The sequence below is a fragment of the Thamnophis elegans genome, chromosome 4 (genome assembly GCF_009769535.1).
Source record: "Thamnophis elegans isolate rThaEle1 chromosome 4, rThaEle1.pri, whole genome shotgun sequence".
Classification (NCBI taxonomy): Eukaryota; Metazoa; Chordata; class Lepidosauria; order Squamata; family Colubridae; genus Thamnophis; species Thamnophis elegans.
The window spans coordinates 97417467-97441767 of NC_045544.1; the positions used below are offsets into that span (position 1 = coordinate 97417467).

At 36.1% G+C, this 24301-nt stretch overlaps 2 protein-coding genes across 4 annotated transcripts in view; one reads left to right on the forward strand and one right to left on the reverse strand.

Annotated features, from left to right (window-relative positions):
* PIGF (phosphatidylinositol glycan anchor biosynthesis class F) overlaps window positions 1-17695 on the reverse strand; it is a 35358-nt gene extending 17663 nt beyond the window's left edge. Inside the window, exons 1-4 of one of the 3 annotated variants that reach the window (XM_032216549.1) lie at window positions 17620-17695; window positions 15203-15453; window positions 13631-13722; window positions 8667-8783 (exon numbers count right to left, since the gene is read on the reverse strand). In XM_032216549.1, coding sequence (XP_032072440.1) covers window positions 8667-8783; window positions 13631-13722; window positions 15203-15430 — 437 coding nt within the window. In that variant the 5' untranslated portion in view covers window positions 15431-15453; window positions 17620-17695. The other 2 variants (XM_032216550.1, XM_032216548.1) reach the window with 2 other exon arrangements.
* Window positions 17696-17708: 13 nt separating this feature from the next.
* On the forward strand, window positions 17709-24103 carry CRIPT (CXXC repeat containing interactor of PDZ3 domain). The gene is made up of 5 exons (XM_032216555.1): window positions 17709-17868; window positions 20118-20183; window positions 21302-21356; window positions 22454-22557; window positions 22670-24103. Exons 1-5 carry the CDS (start codon window positions 17853-17855, stop codon window positions 22732-22734), a joined length of 306 nt encoding a protein of 101 aa, XP_032072446.1. The 5' UTR covers window positions 17709-17852; the 3' UTR covers window positions 22735-24103.
* Window positions 24104-24301: the final 198 nt, after the last annotated feature.

Consider the following 24301-nt stretch of genomic DNA (forward strand, 5'->3'; position numbering starts at 1 on the left):
AAAACAGGGATAGAATCAAGATCAGGTGAAATGTTAATACCACTTTATAATGCCTTGATAAGGCCACACTTGGAATACTGCATTCAGTTTTGGTCGCCACGATGTAGAAAAGATGTGTAGACTCTAGAAAGAGTGCAGAGAAGAGCAACAAAGATGATTAGGGGACTGGAGACTAAAACATATGAGGAACGGTTGCAGGAACTGGGTATGTCTAGTTGAATGAAAAGAAGGACTAGGGGAAACATGATAGCAATGTTCCAATATCTCAGGGGTTGCCACAAAGAAGAGTCACACTATTCTCCAAGGCACCTGAGTGTAGAACAAGAAGCAATGGGTGGAAACTAATCAAGGAGAGAAGCAACTTAGAACTGAGGAGAAATTTTCTGACAGTTAGAACAATTAAATCAGTGGAACAGCTTGCCTTCAGAAGTTGTGAATGCCCCAACACTGGAAGTCTTTAAGAAGATGTTGGATAGCCATTTGTCTGAAATGGTATAGGGTTTCCTGCCTAGGCAGGGGGTTGGACTAGAAGACCTCCAAGGTCCTTTCCAACTCTGCTATTGTATTGTATTGTATAATAAAAATGAGATTAAAAACATCAGAGCAAAACACCAATTTGTTTTTTAAAAAATGAGCTGAGATAAAAGCAGCAACACTAATCATAACCAAGTTACCAGATCAACATAGGAAGATGCTGGAGGCGGAGGATCATCAGAACAAAGACATCAATTCATACTGCGTGGGAGAAAGCAATAAAAAGCCATCCCTGTATTTTAACCTAGAAAACTAGGATATATAAAATGATTGACAAATGGAGAAAATATACGTGGTCGCTAAGAGTCAATGTTGACTTGATAGCACACAAAATAGATCACAAGATGAGCCAAAATTTTATATTCATCATTTATAATTTTGAGAAAAAATATAGTAAAAAATGTCCCTTTGTTGAAAACCACGTTGCAAAAATGCTGCATCATATATACTGGAACATATTTTCTGTTCAGCAAAACTACTGGAACAGAATCTCAACTGGACAAGAATCCCATCCTCAGAGGCACTGATGCAATTTAGGGATTCCACATGCATAGCAAGATTTACTAATTAATTTTAGATTTGGTTGTGAGGCCCTTGGAATACACCACAATTTCTTCATTATGGTAGCAATTATGTTCAGCTGGGAACAAAAGGCTCATAAGCTGAGAATTTAAATTCACAACTGAGAAATAATTCAATTAAAATCACTAACTTTTTACACAGGTGAAATCTATATTCTTGTCAGATGGTTATGGAAACTGTGAATAGCACTTATGTGAAAAAGCAATAGAGCTGTTGCTTTCTGCAAGTGAAACCAGATGTCTCCCTGCTCAAGTCTGAGGGGATTTCTGCTTATTTAATAGCAGCCGGTGGGTTTTAATTAAAATTGGTTGAGTTTCATTCCACCCCCTCCAGAGAAAATAGTTGGTTAGGAAAACATATTGGGTGGGCAGGAAGAAACTTTGGTAACTCTATGCCTCCAGCATAAAAGAGGAGAAGCAATCTCTTCCATATATAAGCTGAGTTTCTGGAGCCAGCACAGGCATTACAAAATACACATGTACAAGTATTGAGTACACTCTTCTCTATATTAATATAAAATGATACGATCTGCCTATGATGAATAAGGCCTTCTTTCTCTTCAATTAGCTAGAAAGACTCTTGTGCACATCTTCTATTGAGGTGCTCATGATGGAATATATGAAGGATATATATGTCTTGCTGCAATACCAAAACAGTGGAACTCCCAGCTCCAAGAAGATCTGGAGATCATGTCTACTAGTGTTCCAAGAAGTTTCAAAGCACGATTATTTTTTTAACTTTTTTCACGGAAATGATTATATAATTTTTCATTTTTGTTTTGCTTTTGAACTTTTGTAGGTGGTTTATCACTTTCAGAAATTAGATGACCAAAGCCATATAAAATACAAGGACTTCAGAGCAGAAGAAACTTCTTGGATGAGAAGCGAAACACCTTCAAAGAAAAACAAGAAAGTCCAGTTGCCTCTTGAAAAAGCACCTTTGGATGACTGAGTCAGGCACCAATAATTTTGTCCTTAAACACTGCAGGTGTTTTAATTCAATTTGTGTATGTGATAAACAAAATTATCATGATGTTACTTAGTCGATACAGAAAAGAGATGCGTTGACACTTAACTGTTTGTTATAGGAGTGGTTCTCAAAATGTGGTCTCCAGATCCCTGGGACTCTCCAAGACCTTTCAGAAGATCCATGATGCCAAAATTATTTGCCTAATAAAACTAAGATGCTATTTGCCTTTTTCACTATCATTCTCTGACAGGGGAGTTTTTGAGATGCTACATACATGTCATGCCATCATGTGATAGCTAATGGAATTTGTGCTTCTGTAATCTTGTATTTTTAGATTCTTCTAAGCTACAGGTTTAAAGAAAAACATGTTTTCAGAAATTAATTCAATTCATCTTAGTACTTCTATTGCAGAGGTGGGTTCCTACTGGTTCAGCCCAGTTTGTCCACATAGGTAGTAACTCGGCCTGCCAGGCCTCCGAACTGGTTCTCTCGGCGGCACCATAAGCGCTGCCATCTTGTTTTTTTAAAGTACTGTGCATGTTCGCATCAAGCGCGCACGCAGCATGTCCCTGAGCAAACCAGCAATAGCAGCAGCCGGAACCCAGTCCTGTTTTATTGTGCTTTTACTAGCTGTCTGGTTATACCTATTATAATCTTTATAATATCATTATCATCCAATCAATATTACTTTGAAATCCCAAAGCCTTTTTGTGCCTATTCAGAAATACAAGAAGTGTACTTTGTTGTCCTATTGGCAATATTAAAAAAATCTAGATATTTACATTTTATTTAAAGTTGAAATTGTTTTAGAATTTAATATTATTTTATAAAAGAAAATGTATCTATATTTTTCTTATACTTAAGGGTTGACTTGGCTTAAGGCAAAGATGATTATACAACTTGCTTTCTCAACCCACATCTGTATCATCTGTGTCTAAAGATGCTGAAAAAAAATGAAACTGACATATCACAGAGTTCTCTGACTCATGGAATGAAGTTTCACGGAAACTGAAGAAAATGCAAATGAGAAACAAAAAGATGATAAAAACTATCGCTCCCTGAGCTGTAAAGATGCTAACATTCATTGTTATGCAACAGAACATTTCTTAATAGTATTATAGTGCCAGTTAAACATATCATTTCAGTCCAAACTTTCAGAGTTAAAGACAAATAAACCAAGTACACTATATTGCCAAAAATATTCGCTCACCTGCCTTTACTCGCATATGAACTTAATGTAAGTGACACCCCATTCCTAATCCATAGGGTTCAATATGACGTCGGTCCATCCTTTGCAGCTATAACACCTTCAACTCTTCTGGGAAGGCTATCCACAAGTTTCAGGAGTGTGTTTATGGGAATTTTTGTGTTTATGTTTAAATGTTTTATTCATTTTCATTTTCAATTTTGTACATTCACTTATATACTGAATATTTGCAATAATAATAATAAAAAAAGAAAAACCCCAACCTAAACACAACTCATAACCTATCACTTTGATACACCCCTTCTTCTCCCCCTCCAACTTTCCTTTCTCCCTCCAACGATCACCCCTCTTACTTCCCTTTCCCCTCCTATCTTCCTTTCTCACCTTCCTCACCCTCCTTCCCCTCTCATCCTCCTTACATTCCCCTCTTCCTCCCTCCTTACTTCTCCCTCTTCCTTTCCTCTACTTCTCACTTTGGTGCATTTCTCTATTCCTAAAAAAAAATAAAAAGAAAAAAAAAAGAGAAAAATAAAAAGAAAAGATAAGGATCAACAGTATACAAGTGTATTCTTCTTATTCTATATATTGAAACTATATCTCCACCCACCCACCCACCCCCAATGAACCCCCCTCCCTAATCCCCTCCGACTTCCCAGGTCCCACACCCGGCATAGTTCAGTACCATTCACCTTCTAAAATATCTTATTAACAATAATAATGAAAATAAAATAAAAAGAACACTCCGAAAAAGAAAAAGAAAACGAAAAAATAAATAAAAATAAAAAAAATTTAAAAATCTTTTGCATTATGCTCAGCCTCCCATCATTCTTAAAATTTAAACAGTGTAAATCATTCCATTTATATTTTGTCCTCGTCCCTTACTTCTTTGATATTTACCCCCTTCTTCCTGTAGACTCTCCAGATAGCCTTTCTTAACCTTATATTCAAATATTAGTTTATACAAAAATCGATTTATCTTCAAATACAGAGCAGTCTAATCATACTTTCGCTACTCATCTTCCTACCCTTCATTTCTCATCTCCATTCCTCCCAAGCCCAAATTCCATAAGATTAGGATCTCGCTCTTCACTTTAAAATCCTGAGCTTTTTATATTATACTTCAAGCATGTAAATCCGTAAAATATGTGCCCAAAATCCATACCACTTCATTCAATCCCAAGATCCCTTCATCGATATCCCGCTCCACCTTCCCTTCTGCCCCACTCCTCCCGACTCCATTCATCCCAAACCGCATTTCAAATAAATCTTAGTCCCCGCTTTCCTCACAGAAAACAATTCATGCGCAGTTTGGATTGAAATTCAAATAAGTCTTATAAAAGTCCCGTATAATATCTGTCCAAAATAAGCAATGCTTCTTTCCATTCCCCATCGGTACACAGCTTTGCCATTTCATACCAGACAGAAATTCTAAAATTTTAATCAGTCCAAGAGCTTAGAAAGTATTTTAAAGACATCGCTGGATCTATATTCTTTACTCTTCTGCCCTTCCGGAAAGAGAAGGCAACCCTCTGCCTTATGACCACGTGTCCCGCTGCTTTGAAAATATGGCTAAATCCTCAGTTTCCGCTCTTCTGCCTCTCCAGTAGGGGGAGAACAACTCCCTCCTTCTTGTAACCAAGTGAATTGCTGCTTGTCTTTCCTTCACCTTGTCCTTCTGCATTTCCGAGTGAGTCAAGAAGCCCCGCCTTCAGAGTTTTATAATAAAAGTCCCGAGCTTCCGAAACAGAATTAATACGAAATCTTTGATTTTCGAGTGTAACTGTGATTCCAACTGGAGCTTCCCATTTATACTGTATTTGACGATTTCTAAGTTCTTGGGTTAAAAAAGTATAGCCTCTCCTTGCTTGCAGCATCTGGAGCGGGATTTCTTTAAAGACAAACAAATCATGGCCATCGATTCGGAGCCTGTTGTTGTGAAACTTTTGGATGATCGCATTTCTGGATTCTCTTGTGAAAAAGTATATAATTATGTCTCTTGGTAGCTGTCGTTGTTCTGCTACACACGAATTCTGGCGATAGATTTTTCGAATATTCCAATCAAAATTGAATCCCGGACCTCCCACCGCTTGGCTGAAAGCTTCTACAAACGTCTGTTTCAAGTTCTCTCCTTTCTTTTCGGGCAGTCCTCTAACTCTTATTGCAGACGCTTTTCTGTTATAATTTATCATTGTAAGTTGTGTTTGAGTATCTCTAATCTCTTGTTGTAATGCTTGGATGTTGGAAGTCAAATTAGAATTAGCCTCCTCCAAAGTTTCCAGCTTAGTCTCCATTTCTTCGATATAATCTGTCAAAGTAGACATAGCTTCAAACATATCCACCTTTATTTGGGCAATTTTAGTCTGTATTTTGTCGCATAAATCCAGCACAAATTCTTTGATTTCTTGTTTAAAATCATTGAGTATTTGAAAAAGAAGCTCCTGTGTCAAGGAATCTCCAGTAGGGGGTGTAGGAGGCAAAGGCAGCGATTTACTAACAAGTTCTTTAAGCACATGCGGGGGGGATTTTTTTGCCTGCTTAGACCTGGGAGGCATTATAGATAAAAGCTGAGAATAAACAGATAAACAGTGTCTTCACTTGGTCAGTTCTCAATAAATTATTTGTAGATTTTGCTTGTTAATGAGTAGCAGTCTCCGGGGAGATAAAGCTGGTTAATTACATCATCAATCACCAACACAGTAAAAACGCCATTTTGTAACCGGTTGAACAAAGAAGTTTCAAAGGAAAAACAAGGCTGGTGTTTAGATAGTTATAAAAAAAAAACATCACAGGAGTAAGACCCGCTCGTGTTAGCCTTAAGTTGCTTTAAGCAATTTATCATTGTCCTGAGGGGGGGGATCGCCTGTCTAGGGCTGCAAAAAGGCAGCTGCGAAGAACTGGCTGGAGATAAGAGCTCAGTTACGCTGGATCTCTTCTCCGTTCGCAGCCCAAAAAAAAAGAAAAAGGGCTGTGAACTACGAATAAATCCTAGCACCTGAGCTTCTGCCTGCCCCTTTCTGCCAGAAAGGGGTGATATCTATTGATCTTAATTAGATATACAGACCAGAACTCTGAGAGAGGCTCCGTTGAGCTTCTTCGGCGACAGGCTCCGCCCCCAGGAAGTTCGGGAATTTTTGACCATTCTTCCAGAAGCGCATTTGTGAGGTCACACACTGATGTTGGACAAGTTTACGTGGCCTACCACTTCGTGGCTATGTTGCTGTTGTTCCCAAACACTTCCACGTTCTGATAATACAGCTGACAGTTGACTGTGGAATATTTAGGAGCAAGGAAATTTCACGATTGGATTTGTTGCACAGGTGGCATCCTATCAGTTCCACGCTGGAATTCACTGAGCTCCTGAGAGCGACCCATTCTTTCACAAATGTTTGTAAAAACAGTCTGCATACCTAGGTACTTGATGTTATACACCTGTGGCCATGGAAGTGATTGGAACACCTGGTTCTGATTATTTGGATGGGTGAGCGAATACCTTTGGCAATATAGTGTATTTTAAAAGTAGATATGTGCTTTTCAGAAGCCAACTATTGTTTTTTACAGCTTTTCAAACCAGAAATGAAAAATCCACTGGAGCATTTTATAGGGTAAATTATCATTTTGCATTGGCTGAAGAAGCATATACAATAACTGAGACTAATTAAGTCTTGTACAGTTGACATGACTGAATGCCTTCTGGATGAAAAGTAACTTAAAAAAATCACTGCCATGTCACTTTACAGCATACAGTAACATGTCTTGAAAATGGCAGGCGCACAAAAGGACTGCTGTCGCTAAATGATGCAGACACATGACATCATAACTCAAGAGCTACCTGCACAGTACCTCCAAGGCTAAGTGTGCAAAGCATAGCCATCAAAGGCATCTATCAAGTAAGAGTATAAGCTTATAAGGAAATCTTAAAATTTTAAACATGTGAATTGGGAGGAGTAATGGGCTGCCTTAAGATAAATGGGTTCAGCACATGAAAGACATTATCAGAGAAGATCCAACAAGTTAAATTTCAGGGCTCATTTAACCAAATTGTTTCTACATCAAAATCTGACCTTTTCAACAGAATGTCAAGTTGCTAAGAACAAGCAGCTTTTGAGATACTTCAGCATATACCTAGTTTTGCATCTTTATATTTAACAGGAAATTTACAAAATATGCAAAAAAAATTAAAATAATTTCCTCCCCAAAGACAGTTGTTATCAAAAGGATGCAAGCTATAAACCCAAACTCTTAGGAACATTTTTTCAGAGTAGATTTTTTTTTACAAGTAAAGCAAAACATATTAAATAAACAATGAGTACACGCTAGAATTAACTAGCATAATATAAACCTATTTAGACTGTTTTATTATGAGCCAATGTCTTGAATAAGAATGTTTAGCATTGTGAAGAAATGGTGCAGAAACCCTCAGCTTTTGGACTCCAGCTATCAGGTAAAGGTAAAGTTTCCCCTTACACATATGTGCTAGTTGTTCCTGACTCTAGGGGGTGGTGCTCATCTCTGTTTCAAAGCCGAAGAGCCAGCACTGTCCGAAGATGTCTTCATGGTCATGTGGTTGGCATGACTAAATGCCAAAGGCACACGAAACGCTGTTACCTTCCCACCAAAGGTGGTTCTTCTTTTTCTACTTACATTTTTACGTGCTTTCGAACTGCTAGGTTGGCAGAAGCTGGGACAAGTAACGGGAGTTGTGTTACACACCACTAGGGATTCGAACCACCAAACTGCTGACCTTTCTGATCGACAAGTTCAGTGTCTTAGCCACTGAGTCACCGCATAAGACTATGCGATTAGACATATTAATCACAGTTAATCTTGCATGTGATTAGTAAATAAGAAGCCAGCTTCATATCCAAAATTATGATGCAGATTTGTTCTTGCATTACAATTTAGGGTTTGAATGCTAAAGCCTAATTCAAACACCCCACTAAGCTGAATTCTGCAGTTTGGTGCCTCCTATTGGTAGAACAACTTACCCAAATCAGAGAAGTACCGTATCAATGTAGTATGACATGTGAACCTAACCACTAGTTTGTTTTTTTAAAAAACTCATACCTGGAAGTTGGAACCAAGCAATAAACTCTGGCTTGTTAAGAGTTTAAAAAATGTGCGGATTCTATTTCAAATAAATGATGGAGAAGAGAAATCACAATTGTAACTACTTCTGGTGGCAGAAGAAGGAGCCATTGAGCAGTTCTGCATTTGTAGATTACTACTTGGAGCTGCTAAGCCAGAATGCAGCAGCTTTTTATGCCTTGTCTCAGATAAGAATATGACCATTCTTTCACTATGATTAAACTATTAAAGAAATAACTAACCTCAACAGCACTAATGGCATTGCAAATTCCAACCACATGCAACTTACCCATTTTTACTGAACACTCTCAGCCACATTTGAAAGTTTGGACCCAGCAAACATAAGCAGGGCAAAGTTGTAAAGGTGGATAAAAGAACTGCAAATAAGAAGGTCTCCCAGACTGATCTGGAAAAAAAAATTGAAGCTATTTTAAAGACCAAACTTGATAAATACATTGAAATGGTAAAAACTATAAACTGTAAAGTTTTTGTGTTCAGACACCATGTGAACAGTGGTTACAGTAGGAATGAACCTAGTCATCCCTAAGGTGTTTTTTCAGGAGGCAACTGGACTTTCTTGCTTTTGATGACATTTCACTTCTCATCTAAGAAGCTTCTTCAGCTCTGACTGAATGGTGGAGAATGGAAGGATTTATTTTCCTTGCAGAAAGTTGGTCATTTGCATTGTTTTAAACAGTTGTCAAGGCCACAATCTGTGTTCTCGGGGACATCTGAGTAGTGCAGATGGGTTTGAAGCCATTGGGACAACAATGACCTGGATGTCTGAGAATCTCCATAGACTTTTAGCTATGTTCTTTGGGATGAACACCCTTCAAAAGATGTGGTAATATGAATGGATTTCCAGAAAAATTGCAGACCACAAGAACCATTTGCACTTCAGTCTGATGCAGGCAACACAGATGCATCCTCAACAGCCTGTGCCTGTCTTCAACAGTGAAGGGACACAGGACAAAAAAAAATCCTGCAACCATGAAGGCTCCATACTCAACTGCACTACTCAGGAGACCCTGAGGTCACAGATAAACCTCCAGGTGGTCTCAATGACTCGCTAAAAGAATGCAAATGATCAGCTTTCTGCAAGGAGTATAAATCCTTCCATCCTCCATCATCCATCAGAGCTGAAGAAACTTTTTGGATGAGAAGTGAAATGTCTTTAAAAGAAACAAGAAAAAACAAGAAAGTCCAATTGCCTCCTGAAAAAGCACCCTTGGGACAACAGTGCCCTGGATCAGTGAGAATCTCCATAGACGAATGAACTTAGCCTTTCTCTCGGTTTCCAAAATCATTTACTTCCTCTGGAAAGGTTATCAAACAACTTCAATTTTGCTTGAAGTTCAGTTAATCAAAACATACTATTATGCTTAAACAGTAATTAACATTCATTCTGCTTTTCTGAAATCAGCCAGTTGCATAAATGAAAGCCTTTATAGCCTAAGAGCTCTGAGCCACAGGATTGCTCCAGACATTTCTAAAATTTGTAGCTAATGATAACTTAAGTATAATGAGAGAAGTGGGGATGGAAAATTATGAAAAAGGACTGAATAGTATATTAATCAGATTAAATTCTAATTAAAATTAAATGTCAATTAGAGACAAAATGTTCTATTGGAAGCTGTGGGAAAACTCTGGAATACAATTACTTTGTAATGATTAAACATTTTTCTTGACTTCTCCCTAATTCACAAGAGGAATAACTATCAACTCAAGCATATTTTAACATATCAATGTGGACCAGATGTTTTGGCTATGTCTGAGAAACAAAAAAATATACTTGATGGATTTGTATGTTTAAAATATAATTTTTATTCTAAAAATGAAAGAATATTTTAAAAGTTCACATTAAGAGTATTGATGGTTCACAGATTAAAGAACTGGAACATCTATTATTTCAAAAATGTAAAATTTGTTTTAGTGCATGTAAAATTTAATTGATTCATCAAAAAATCTTAGTTCATGTTTACTGAACTGTGAATGATTTGAAAAGACTGATACATTTTCTCTGTTGACAACAGAAAAAAATGAGGTATTATTGACTCGTAATTTGATCCGGTGAATAAATGACATGCATTTTAACGGACATAAACATTATAGGGAAATTGTTTAATTATTAAAGAAGTTCATTAAAATCAAACTTGGGATTTATTCTAGCTTTTAGTTTTTAGAAAGTAGTCCCTAACATCCCGTTTAATTCAACTGTGGCATTTGGCCTAGAAAAAGTTGCGTATCGCTGTCACCCAAAATGAAGATCTAAACAAATCTCAGTAGAGATTTATCCATGTTTACCAAATTTGAATACCATAGAAGGCTATAATGAATTCAAAATAAGAGCAAATGCCTCTGATCTCCTTCTGAATTCATAATCTGGGGCATGTGTGATTAATGTTTAATGTGACATCCAAACACAAAGAGTGTCTGATTTTGAAGCAGTTTATACCTCTTATATAAAAACCGAGTTTTCGCAATTCTGAAACTCAAAACTTCCACACAGTGATTGTCACACATCTCAAAAGTGCTTTTCTGATTTTATTACTTGCTATAATACTGTGATCATCAGTAGCGATTTGAAGAAGGAAGACCTTTGGAATACTCTGGCTCAGAACCCATCAAAAATTAAGATTTTTGAATGTAATACTGACATTTGGATGATCATGTATCAAAAAATTTACCCTACAACCCTGATTTTTTTTCTTATTTAAAATAGTTTAATGTTGTTGTTTTTACTATAGTACATAGTTTTCAGTGATTAAGGACTAGGCTAGAAATAAGGAAACTAAGTTTAGTTTCACCTTAGACATGAAAAACAGTTGGGTGAATTTGGGCCAATCACTCTCTCTCAACCCAACTCACCTCACAGAGTTGCTGTTGTTGGAGAAAATAGGAGGAGGAAGGAATATTAGGTATCTTCACAACCTTGAGTTATTTTATAAAAATAATAAAAGATAGGATTTTAAAAAATCTAAAAACACCCCACATTAACTCAGAAACAAGTTTCTAGTTTTGGCTAGTTCTACTTTGCAGACTGCATGCTGAAGATAAAAAATGCTCCTCTATACAAAATAAGTAATAAAATAAACAAATAAATACATATTCTACAAAGACAAATTGAAGCTTTGGGGAAGGGAGGGGGGGGGAATTCATGTCTAGTGTTTCCCCTGTCGTATCAGTCTTTCTTGCAATGCTAGTGTGTATTTACTTATTTTGAGACAGAGCAACCTTCAGAAGTGGAATTTGGGGTGATTAAATTCACCTTCAACCTACCTAGTTTTCATTATGATCAGGTCTCAATAACACTTTTGTTTGCTTTTTGCATCAACTATTAAAATATTCTCTAAAATGAGCTTAAAATGACACATAAATGTTCAGCTGCATATGTACACTTTACATATTTTATAATTTAATATTTATCCTGTTGCATCATGAGCTTAAACCCTTTTCACTTGCTCATCTTTCAAGCAGTATATACATATGTTCTCAACTCTGAGTTGTTTATAAAAATAATAAAGATGGGATAAAAACAATCTAAAAATGCTGTTTGATTTGCTAAGGCCAATACTCTCTGGGTTCTTTTTATATTTTGCCAATTAAACTGCTACAATGGATTACGGTGGATTTATAGCAGTAAAATGTAGAACCTGTGACGGAATAACCTACCTACAACTGAATTACAATTTAGTACACCATTAAGAACTCAACAATAATATATTAAAATAGGCCAGGTTCATACAAAAAATAATATTTTTACCAATATGTCATTTTGATCAATGGAGTCAAAGTCAAATTCAATCCAACTCAGAGCCAAGTACTCACTCATAGTGTAACCCAACTTACAGGGTGGCTATTGTTGGAAATAAAATTAGGGGAGACTCCAGTATATATTATTTTGAGTTCCTATGGCATTGTGAGATGTAAATATAATGAATAATAATTATGTGTTACTCAAAGTACCTAACCACCGGAGGAGGGCATTCCCCTGAGCTGTCCTTAAAGGCCAATGCAGGAAGATTTCCTACTCAGAGAGACAATGGCCCTGTGACTCTGGACACATAGAACCAATGAACAGGTGTTTCTCCAGTACCACTGTTATAGAGTCATTTATTTCGTTTCACCATTGCCACATCTTTTTGATCACATCTATCCAGGTTATTTGTTTCTTAATATATATTGTTTCTTAATTTCTCTTAACTTCGCTAAATATATTTTTTTCTAGCCCATCAGTTCCTTGTCACACATGCCTGTATGATCAACCTATTTGCGCCAGAATTGATTGGCTGCTGCTATTTGCGATCCATGGTAATCTTACTAAATGTCATCTGATCCATAATTTATCCTCTTTCTCATTATCTTGTCTAACTTCGACTGCACATTCCTTCTTAGAATTACTGCCCTCTTTACTTCAGCAATAAACTAGTTCACTATCATCTTTATTTATTCGTGAGGCTAGGAAATCAAAATTGTAACTGACTTTTTTTTATCATCAACTCTAAGTTCACTAAGCAGATGGGTCATATCATATTTGACTTCATTATTATTTAATATTATCCCAGAACTACATATCTAAAAGCAAATCCACATTACCTTTTCCCACTAGATGGTCTTTTTTTTCCAAGGTTTTTATTTTTTATTACAAATTTTGACATACTTTATAAATGAAGTATTGTCCACTTTTCTTTTACATTCTCTCTTGTACATAATCCATTTTACATTATAGTTCTGTTTCTAATTTCAGCCATATTATTCTCTTTCCAAATTTTTCATCTTAAACTTATTTTCTTCTTAGAACATAAACAATATCACTAATTTCCCCTTCAAAGTTAAACCAAATTATCATTTCATATTTCATCTGTTGGTCTATTTTACTATAAGCAACATACATCCTCAAATTCAGTTTTTACATAGAGAACATTTAACTTAATTAATTATCCACAATTAACAATATTACTTTAATTCCCTTATGTCTTAATTGACTACATACCATTAACAATGTTAATACAATTTCCTTTAATCTACTAATATATCCCTTCTTTCCATTCCTCCTCCTCTAACCATTTTCTCTTGGTCTCTCAAAGATTCCACTTCTTATTAATTTTCTTCTTTTCTCCCATTCTCCTAGCTTCTTCTTTTTCCATTAGAGGGTCTTATGTGGGACACTGTAAATCCAGACTGATCCATAATGCAAATTTCTAAAATTTAACTTTATGGTTTACCAGGTGGAATTGTAAGAGACATACTTACTCTAGTAATGGTGCTCCGTAAAGAACAATAATTCCATGGAAGAGGATACAAGATATGAAGAAGTATACACAGCATTTTACAAATCTTGTTGCCTTTTAAAAAGAATGAAAATATAATGCCATCAATATGCATAATCTTTTATAAAAGATAAGCTCTTGTACCATAAAGTACATGATTAGTTATACTTAGATTAAATTAAAACCCTTGTAAACCTTTTCTAGATCATTAACACTGAACTAATATTTGGGTTCTTACAATCTCTTGATAGAAGAACCAAAAATTGACAATGACTATTGTATCCTCTTCTCCCTTTCTGCCCGATCCTTCCATCCTCATCCTTCAGCCTCCTAGGCAGGAAAATATATCTATTGCAACAAATCCAATCTGATTTCTAGCAAGGCTTTTAAAACAAGGCTGAGTTGCATAGCGCAAGTGGTTGTTCATTGTTTTAAGACCAAGTTTTAATATTAAAATAAAATGCTTTGTTTAACACATTCAGCTGAAACGAAATGCCCAGATTGAAACCCTTTTAAGTCACATTTATTTTCATGGCAGAGGTTTGATAATGTGTTTCAATCTCTTGTTGAAACTGGTAAAATTTAAATGCTATAATCTGAATTAGTTTTATACCATATTCAATATTTTGATATTCTAAAAGTTAGGAAGATGCTCCTGTAGGAGCTATTGTATTGCATTTTCACAGCTGATTCAATATGTCTGAATGAGACTTACAAGCTAAGAATACTTGTGCAAGCATATTTCACAAAATCAGTCAGTGTCCTAATCAGTTTTATGACAGTTGTTAATCATAACTGCTAAAAAGCTCTTACGTTTAGTTTTGGTTTTTGTAAGTTCCACAACAATATTCTGATTACTACACTGTTGCAAGATACATTTTCAAACAAGCTATACAATGGACAAGGTTACACATGAAGGCTTGGAAAATTTTCCACAAGAGTGCACTCTAACAGCTCCTAGAAAAAGACACAATGCCAGGAAAACTACCTAACCTATTTATAAAGGGCCACCACTTCTCTCTTGATTTGTTGCCATTCTTTGGGAGATATGACTGGAGCTGTTTTAACACTAGAAATGCAATTTCATTTGATATGCAATTTTGCTTGATGTGATTGGATTCTTTTAAAAATTTAAATGCAATCTAACATGGACTTTTATAAAATAAAGTTATTTTGTCCTATAATCAAAATACTGAAATATATATTTAAATAATAGCAAATTATACCTCATTATTCAGAGGGGGGAAATCAGCTTCCTTATAGCAGAAATATTAAGAGATTTTTTAATTACTTCCAGATTATTTTAGAGTTTCAGTTGAGAGAGAAAAGGTATGGAATAATGCTGACAACGTGGAGCTTTGAGTTTTATTCTGATTGCAACCATAAAGTTCCTAAAGAGCTAAAAGCATGCAATCATTTGTTCAATTTTACTCTTTCACATGATCTTCCATGTAGCATTGGAACAAATAGAACATTATTGAGAATCAAAAAATGCCAAATAAAAATAATATTCATGCCTCATACCATCAGTTAAATTTTACCAAACATGACATACCTTGTGAACAAGAGAATATCTTCTTGTAGATAAATATGGCTTAAAAATCATATGTGCAATTATATTTATAATACCAACGCTAGCTGAACAGATGCATAGCCATGTCAAGTGTGTGTCCAGGATTGAGAAATTATTCAAGAACAGAGAAGGAACAATAGTAGTTACAATAACAGAAAAGATACAGATGACATTAGCAGTCAGCAGTCTCTTTATTTCTGTATCTTTCATGGTGTCTTATTTTTAATTTCCACCTGTGGAGAAGCAAATTAAGGCATTTATATCAATATTGGTAGTGACGACAATTCTCCTTTGTACAAAAGATAATGCATTCCTACAGAAATAAAATGGGTTTATAGCATAGCAATGTTTTTACATGTTTACAAACATTTTACATGTTTGACAAACTAAATAAATAAATAAATAAATAAATAAAATCTTCCTAGAGTAACTTTTAGGGACATGAAAAAACAAGCAATCTCCAAAGTGATAAATTGTTGTATGAAAGAAAATAAAAATATTCAAAATAGTTGATAAAAATGGCTTTTAACACCTTCAACGTACTTTCATTTATTAAGAAACTACTCCAAAGTAATGACTCCGGGTCTTTCCAACTTCTCCTATGCACTAGGTTGGTTTAATTGCAAACACCTCAATTCCAAATGAAGAGAACTGGAAGTAACGATACATCCTCTTTTACCTTCAGAAAAAGAATGTATCTCTCTCTCTGTCTGAATCACTGTTCAGATCTGATCTCTTTCCAAGCAACCTGCATCAGTGAAGAATGGAGCCTAACAGATACACCCATAGATGCATGTAGACCTCGGCAACAGTTACAACAGTTCACTTAGTGACCGTTCAAAGTTACAATGGCAGTGAAAAAAAGTGACTTATGACCATTTTTCACACTTATGAACAATTGCAAGATCTCCGTTGCGACATGATTTATATTTGTATGCTTGACAATTGATTCACATTTACAACGGTTTCAGTGTCCCATAGACCCATGTTCACCTTTGGCAATCTTCTGATAAGCAAAGTCCATGGGAGCATCAGATTCACTTAACAACTAATTTAACAATTAGTGATTCCCTTATCAAATGTGGCATAGGAAGTCGTAAAACGGGGCAGAGCTACTTAAAACATTTCTCATTTAGCAACATAAATTTTGAGCTCAACTGTGGTTGTAACGTTGAGGACTACCTGTACAGGTTTTTATTCACAACGAAGCACCAAAAGGTACTTCAGGTCAGGCTTTGCAAGGTTGGTTTAAGTTGTTTAAACAAACCAAGTTTAAATAAGCTATTTTTCTTACCATCAATAGAATAGGGTGAAATATATAGTTAGGGGCGTGCATAAGCACACCAGCGTGCCTAACTGTCCCCATTTATTTGTTCCTGTGTTCTTATTCATGTTTATTCTTATTTCTGTTATCTTGTACATGAGTGACAAACTAAACAAATAAAATAAAACCCTCCAAACTCGATTGCAGAAAATAGGACTTCAGCAACAGAGTGGTCAACGCCTGGAATGCTCTACCTGACTCCAGTGGTGGGTTGCAGGCGGTACACCCCGGTACAGGCGTACCAGAGTCTGCCCGGAGCTCCAGGTACCATTCCAGTACAGTGCTCTGGAGGGCCCACCGGCGCTCCTTACCTGTCTTTAAACTCTTTGGGGCTTCCGTACACGTGCACGGTGCATACAGCGCCTGCGCAACGCTCCGTCGAGCAGCTGGAGCATTGCAGAGACTCACGGAGGCATCGCTGGATGGTAAGATGCATGCGCGCACTGCGCACATGTGCGTGCACACACATGTGGAGGACGACGGGCTCCATTGCAACCATACAGGTTGCAACAGGATCTGGAACCCATCACTGCCTGACTCCATTGTCACATCCTCACACCCCTCTCCCAGCTTCAACCTTAAACTGTCTACCGCGGACCTCAGGTTCATAAAGGGGGCGTGCATGTCCCTGTCCTAACAACCCCATTTAGTTGTATTCATTTCTTTCGTTCATATCCATGTTTATAGTTCTACCTGCTATCTCGTACATGTTGGACAAACTAATACATACAAATACAAAATGTGCAAGGGACTTGTAATCAACAGAAGACCACGAAGGATATAACGTATTTCCCGGTTTCCCTTCCTTCACCACCTGCGTGCAGGCTTTTTAGGAGGCTGCTATCCGGGAAAATATCGAGGCAGGTGGTGGCTGGGTGACCCCTATAGGACAGGCAGGGAGACAAGGCTTCCGAGGCAACGGCGCCGATCCAGCTTACCTGCCGTTTCCCAGATGCTATCAGGGGAAGCTTCGCAAATACGTCACATATATACACACACCCCTAGAAACGACCCCCGCGCTCCTATAGCACGAGTGGCTCGCACTCAATCCACCCCCCCTCCCGCGGGCTCTTACGTCACGACTACTTCCGTACAGCAATCCATCGGCCGGTTCACGAAGAAGGCTCTCACGCCCTGGACGTCACGAGGAAACCGGAAGCGGAAATGTGGATTCTCACGGAGGTTCGGCCGTGGAACGTTGTTGTTGTTGTGGTGTTGGTAGGGAGGCTCGAGCTTCTCCCGGCTGGCTGACGGGTTTTTTTTTACCCTCCCCTCGCCGTTTTCGGTTGGGTGTTTTAGGCCTTCGCCATGGTGTGCGAGAAATGTAAGTAGAAGGGACGGGAGAGGATGGGAGAACGCGCGGTGTAAAGTGAGACGGCTCCTTTAACAACTGAAATGCAGAGGTTTGAGGGGGGGGATGGGATGGGGGGGCTCTTCCTGAGAGAGTAACCTTCCTTCACCACCTGCGTGCTATTTTTGGTCCCGGGATTGTCGTCCAAGGAACGGTTTCTCTCCCCTCTCCCGCGGTAGGAAAGTCTAGTTGTATGTCTGTAGAAGTCGGGATCTAGTGTGTTCAGATCAGCTGTTGTTCAGTATCTAAGTCAGAGGTCTTCAAACTTGGCAATTTTAAGACTTGGGGACATCAACTCCCAGAATGCATAGCCAGGAGTTGATGTCCCCAAGTCTTAAAGTTGCCAAATTTGGGGACCTCTGCTTTAAGTTGTATCTGATTCTTCGCGATCCTATGGACCATAGCAACACACACAGAGGGAGGGAGAGAGACTCCTCCACTGTCTCCCGGGGTTTGGCCAAATTCAGGTTCATGGCGTCGATGACACTTACCTAACGCAGAGACTCAGATCAGTGCCACAAGCAAAATCGGAGGGCTGCCTGCTCTAAAAGCCAAGGGTTTATTTCTTTGTGTGATAAAGGTGTAAAACAGAAATTTGGGGACTGCTGCTTTAGGATGCTGTCCTGGGTGCACTTAATGGAATTTGGGTCTGTGAGTACACAGGCCTCAGATCATTGTGTTTGGAGGTATTGAATTGGGTGTACAGTACTGTAAAATTTTCAGTAAATCCTAGCAATGATGGCTGTTTGCTCTGAAAATCATGGTAAGAAAATGCCTAGAATGTACTGACAACAGGAGGAGAGGTTTGTTATGCTGTAGTTTTTTGTCAGATTGTATAGTGGTGTATAGGGTTTACAGTTTTACCATCCTTACAACTTGATTGCACAAAGATCATGGTAACTAAATAATTATACTGTAGTGACTATAAGATTGTTTTCTCAATTTGTTTTAATATTAATGTTATTAATATAATAAGATCTGCATAAAAAGATCTAGATCCCAAACTGTTGTTGTTTGCATATACACTAGATAAGCCACAACCTGTTGAGTCATCTTTTCAGAAATATTGCCTTTCTAGAATCCTCAGTGCCTTCCAACAATGGCAGAGCTTCTAATGTACTACCTTCACAGGAAAAATACTTACAAATTCAGAGAGATATTCAGAGATGTAGTTGCCTTGAAAATAGCCTATGTCAAATTATATAACACATCCAAGCATTAGAAGTTGACCCCATAAAAAATGTTTTATGAAATTTGCCAAATTTCAATTCCATGAGAGTCATGGGTTCCAGATTTTGGATCCATTTTGTAAGTTACTGTAGCTGGTTTGTGGTATCTTGGTTCAAAAATGATATCCTTTGATGCAAACATGAAAGTTTTAGTAGTAAATAGATAATTACTGTTAATTTGATATAATTCAGTAGTACACATATCACTTGCACACTTTCGATAAAGCAAAGTATTGAAGATAAAATTAGCATAATCACATGAATGTTAATTTAGAAAGCAGTAATAATTTCAGTGATTATAAGATTACAGCCTTACGTGGATTTCTCTGTAAAAGGTGCTACACTGACAACGTAGCTACGTATGAAACCAGAAACAAGGTTACTTTTTAAAAAATGTTTACTTTGCAAAATTATCAACTGGTAAATTGTCCAAAATCTAGGACTGGCCTTCTGTATTATGATAGAGGTTTCATTTATGAGAGCAATCCGCATCTTTCCTAGACTTGTGGAGTTTATCTGCTATCTCAATCAATTTGCTATATACCGGTATGCCTCAAAATCTGCAAACTACTATTTGTTTGCATTTACATTTGTTATTTTTATATTTATGTCCTGCTTTCACTTAATCATACTTTCTTGTAGTTACAACATGTGCCAGACAGCTGTTTATAGTTATTGACAAGTAATCCTTACTGTGTTTAGAAGGATCAATACCTCACAATTTTAAAAAAATGTATTGGCATTAAAACTCACTAAATCCCAAAGGGCAATTTCTAGAGTCAGGGGATATATTTTATAGATTCCATGTATCTTCAATGGTTTCCAATTTTCCTAGAGTCATAGTTATAAGCTACATGGAATGCGGCACTTCATATTATTAATATTTTTTATTATTATCTATTCTTTGAAATGATATGACCTGAACATACTGTGCTATTATAATCTATTATATTATCATAATTTTTATTCTGTCTTTTCAATGCTATTCCATAGGTGAAAGAAAACTTGGTACAGTAATTACACCTGATACCTGGAAAGATGGTGCAAGAAACACAACAGGTATTCTTAGATATCACAAAAACTGCTATTTATTTTTGATTATTTCTCATTTCTTGATCAAGAAAATATGTAGGAAATGCCAATAGAAAAAAACCCTGCAGATTTTCATGTCAAGCTGTATGTTCCTTAATGTCTATAATCATACACCTCAATAATCACATTTCTCTTACCTTTGTTCATAAAACTAAAATTCTGAAATAACTTGATAGTCCAATTATTATTAAGCAGTAAGCAATCTAAACCTGGAACTGCCATGTGTAATAAATAAGTTGGTTTTCTTTCTAGCATATGAATATTACAGTCACTTTTGTAAATCAATCTTCCTTGAAAATAAGTACTGATGCTAAAAACCTTTACAACTTGACAATTGCAACATGACCAAACTTTATATAGTTTAAAAGACTCAGCATTTCTAATTGGATCATTGATTTAAGTGATTGTACAAACACTTAAGTATTGATAGCAATATTACATATTCTATTATGCAGACATTCTTAATCATATTGGATTAGGGAAACCTGTTGAATATCTATCCAACAGATACACAATATCCTAATTTTATTAAGTATTTTCCTCTTTTGAAGAAGTTTTTAAAGGAATGTAACTCCTACTGCAGTTCTGTTTTGATCTTTAGCAATGTATATTTTCTGTTTTGGCTGTTCAGATTGCTAAAGAGAATGGGATCTACTGAGATTAGCAGAGAAAAATCAATCACATAAATTATTAAATTGTGGCGGGAAGACAAATGCAAAATGTTTCCAGTGATATGTCACACAGTGGAATCAAAACCAAATTCCTTCAGTTCATATATATTCTTAAAGTTTAGGAGAGAAGATTTGTGGACTAATGTGGATGCAGAAGAAAGGCAAAATCCCATTATATGTGTAGAAGTCTACTTAACTATTGTTAGATGGGTCTCCCAAGTAGTTAAGAGGGTAGTAAAAAATGAAAGGGACATTATAAAGATGTGGTTGGGAAAAAAATCAGTATTCTCAGAATGTCTTGTTAAATTGCTCATTTTCATGTTTATTGCTGTGTATTCTGGGCATTCATTTTTCTTTTTAATGGTTTCAATTTTAAGTTGAAATTGTTTCAAAATTATATCTTTTTATTTATAGAAAGTGGTGGGAGAAAATTAAATGAAAACAAGGCATTGACATCAAAAAAAGCAAGGTAATTAAAATCTTAATTCACTTATCAAATGAGTCAAATGCTGGAAAATTGTTAACTTGCTTATTCATTCTTCTGAATTTTAGCCTCTTTCGTATTTCCATATATAGTCATGCCTACTTTCTCCAGCCTAGAGTTGGCATAGAAGTTTTTTTTTTCCCCACTGCACTGTACTTTTAGCAACTGTAACTCTTTACCAATATCACTGCATCCTGAAGAGCAATGGCTAAAACTGTGTTTTTCAAACTTGGCAACTTTCAGATGTGTGGACTTCAACTCTCAGAATTTCCTGAAGCCATCTTACAATTGCCAAACTTAAAAACAGTGGGGTAGATCATGGTAATTTTGTAAGGCACTGGACAAGTAAATAAAAGACTGGGAAATTATCATGCACATGTCATATGGTCTGATTTACCCTAGGTAGAAGAGAAAAGGTATAAGGAAAAACATATATATATATGTTATATTTGTGCTGATAAATAAATAAAGGGAGACTAGTATAGATCTATTTCAAGCTATTTAGCTCTCATCAGCTAGCCATACCCTTACTGAGAATCGAGCCTGTGCTGTATTGCCTCTTATCTTATTGCTTGATTCTCAGTAAGGGTATGGCTAGCTGATGAGAGCTAAATAGCTTGAAATAGATCTATACTAGTCTCCCTTTATTTATTTATCAGCACAAATATAACAAATGTAACAAAAAGGCAACAGTAAAAAAATATTGGGTTTCTGTCTGGATGGTCTCTTGTGACGAGCCGAATGACAGAGAATGGAAGTAGTGACCTTCCTCCCATATTTGGGCATACCAGGGATTGTGACTTTAAATAAATATATACATACATACATACATACATACATACATGATTTTTTATCAGCACAAATACAACAATATATATAGTAGTCATATAGTCATCGTTCAAAATGGCAAATTACATTTTGATCATTTCATGCAACTGCAACACATAAACGCTCTTGGATCGTTTATTAGCTTTCTTGGGGGATTGTGTCCACCTTTCTCTGCCCCCATTTACTGCAAATATATGAAAGTAAACAAAAATTATTTTGATAAACTGTAAATTCACTTGTTTTTATCTTCTTAGATTTGATCCTTACGGCAAAAACAAATTTGCAATATGCCGGATTTGTAAAAGTTCAGTTCATCAGCCAGGCTCTCATTACTGCCAGGGATGTGCATACAAAAAAGGTAAGATATTTGCCGTAATCCTAGTTTCTTCCCTGTGTATTTGGTTACTGAGAAATAAGTTATACTGGATGATCAAAAGTAATTTCAGTATTGCTGTGCTTTTTATTCACAGGCATCTGTGCAATGTGTGGAAAGAAAGTCTTGGATACAAAAAACTACAAGCAAACATCAGTTTAATTATGGTGATTTTTTTAATTGACCCACTTTGAACTTCAAAGCAATTGCTAAACATGATCATTACTGATAATACGATGAAAGACTTCTAGAGAACTTGCATGGGATAATTGTGCTATCTTAGATCTAAGTTTTAATCTGCATTAATGGCTATGTTTATTTGGAGTAAGAAATATTTGTTCACCATAATTATTTTAGAAAAACTTAAAAGTGTAACAAATAGTTTAGCTTTCCCAACAACTGAATGTAAGCTACTCTTACATTCAAGAATAAGGATTGCTGAACATACCAGCAAAATCACAATAAAATTGGCATATGATGATTTATAGGATAATTGAATATTTAAATATAATACTGTGTAATTTTGGCAATCCAACTACAGCAATAGGCAGTTCTTCAATTTATTTGTGTTACATGGAATTGCTTGCAACAAAGGCTTTCAAAGCATCTGGCAAATAACAGTACATGAGCATTGAATGTCATTCTGTTGAACTGGTTGCACATAAATACTGTACCTCGGTTAATAACTTTTTACTTAAATGGATGTCATTTTTAATGTTAAACTTGTGGCTTAAATTTAAAATGGCATTAATATTTTTAAAATAAATATTTAACTTGATTGTGTACAGAACTATTGTTAAAGAGAAAGAATGCAGAATTCCTAATTTGTTGTGCTCATATTTTGGATTTTATTTTGTTAGAGTCTCTTATATGCATTTCTACAATATTTGATGGTTAATATGTTGTTTGTGCATTTTTATCTGTGATGCAAAAAAATCAACAGTTTTTAATTGGAAAGACTACATGACTGAACTGGATACAGTTGTATCGGTTTGATTCTGCCAAATTGTAGGTGTAATGCCAGTATTTTAAAGAAATGATTAAAAAGGGGCAATCAACATAATTCCAATCATGTTTAATTAATAACTTTTATGACGTTGAAAAATTTATTGTGATAGTATTCAGTTTGATTGTTTTGAGGCTCTATCCTAGCCCATATCATTGGCTTTTAATTTTCATAAACACCAATGGCTCTGAGGCCAACAAAATGCTACTTTGAGTTGAGTATCTTAAAAATGGATAAGCAATATGAATACTGTATTTAACTTTGATCCCAATAACTGAATGATGGGATACAATTGTTGATTAATCGTAATGTGGTGATAAAATATACCCCTCCACACACCCACATGAGCTGCATTCAATACCAAACCTATGGGATTCCCTCATCCCCAATCAATACATTGTAAGAAAATATTTACAGCAAGCAGAATTGACTCTGAATAGCAATAGGGGGAAGAATCAGACAGTAAACCAAATTGTTTATTTTTACAGACCATATTTCAAAAATAGTATAACCAGCATACCAACTTAGTAAGAAGTGACAAATGTTACAAAGATGGGTTCATCAAAAACATTCCAGTATCATATTATTTATTTATTTGTATCCTGCCTTTATTATTTATTTTAGAAATAACTCAAGGTGGGGAACATATCCAACACACCTCCCTTCTCCTATTTTCCCTACAGCAGCCACTCCGTGAGGTTTGTTGGCTGAGAAAAAAATGCC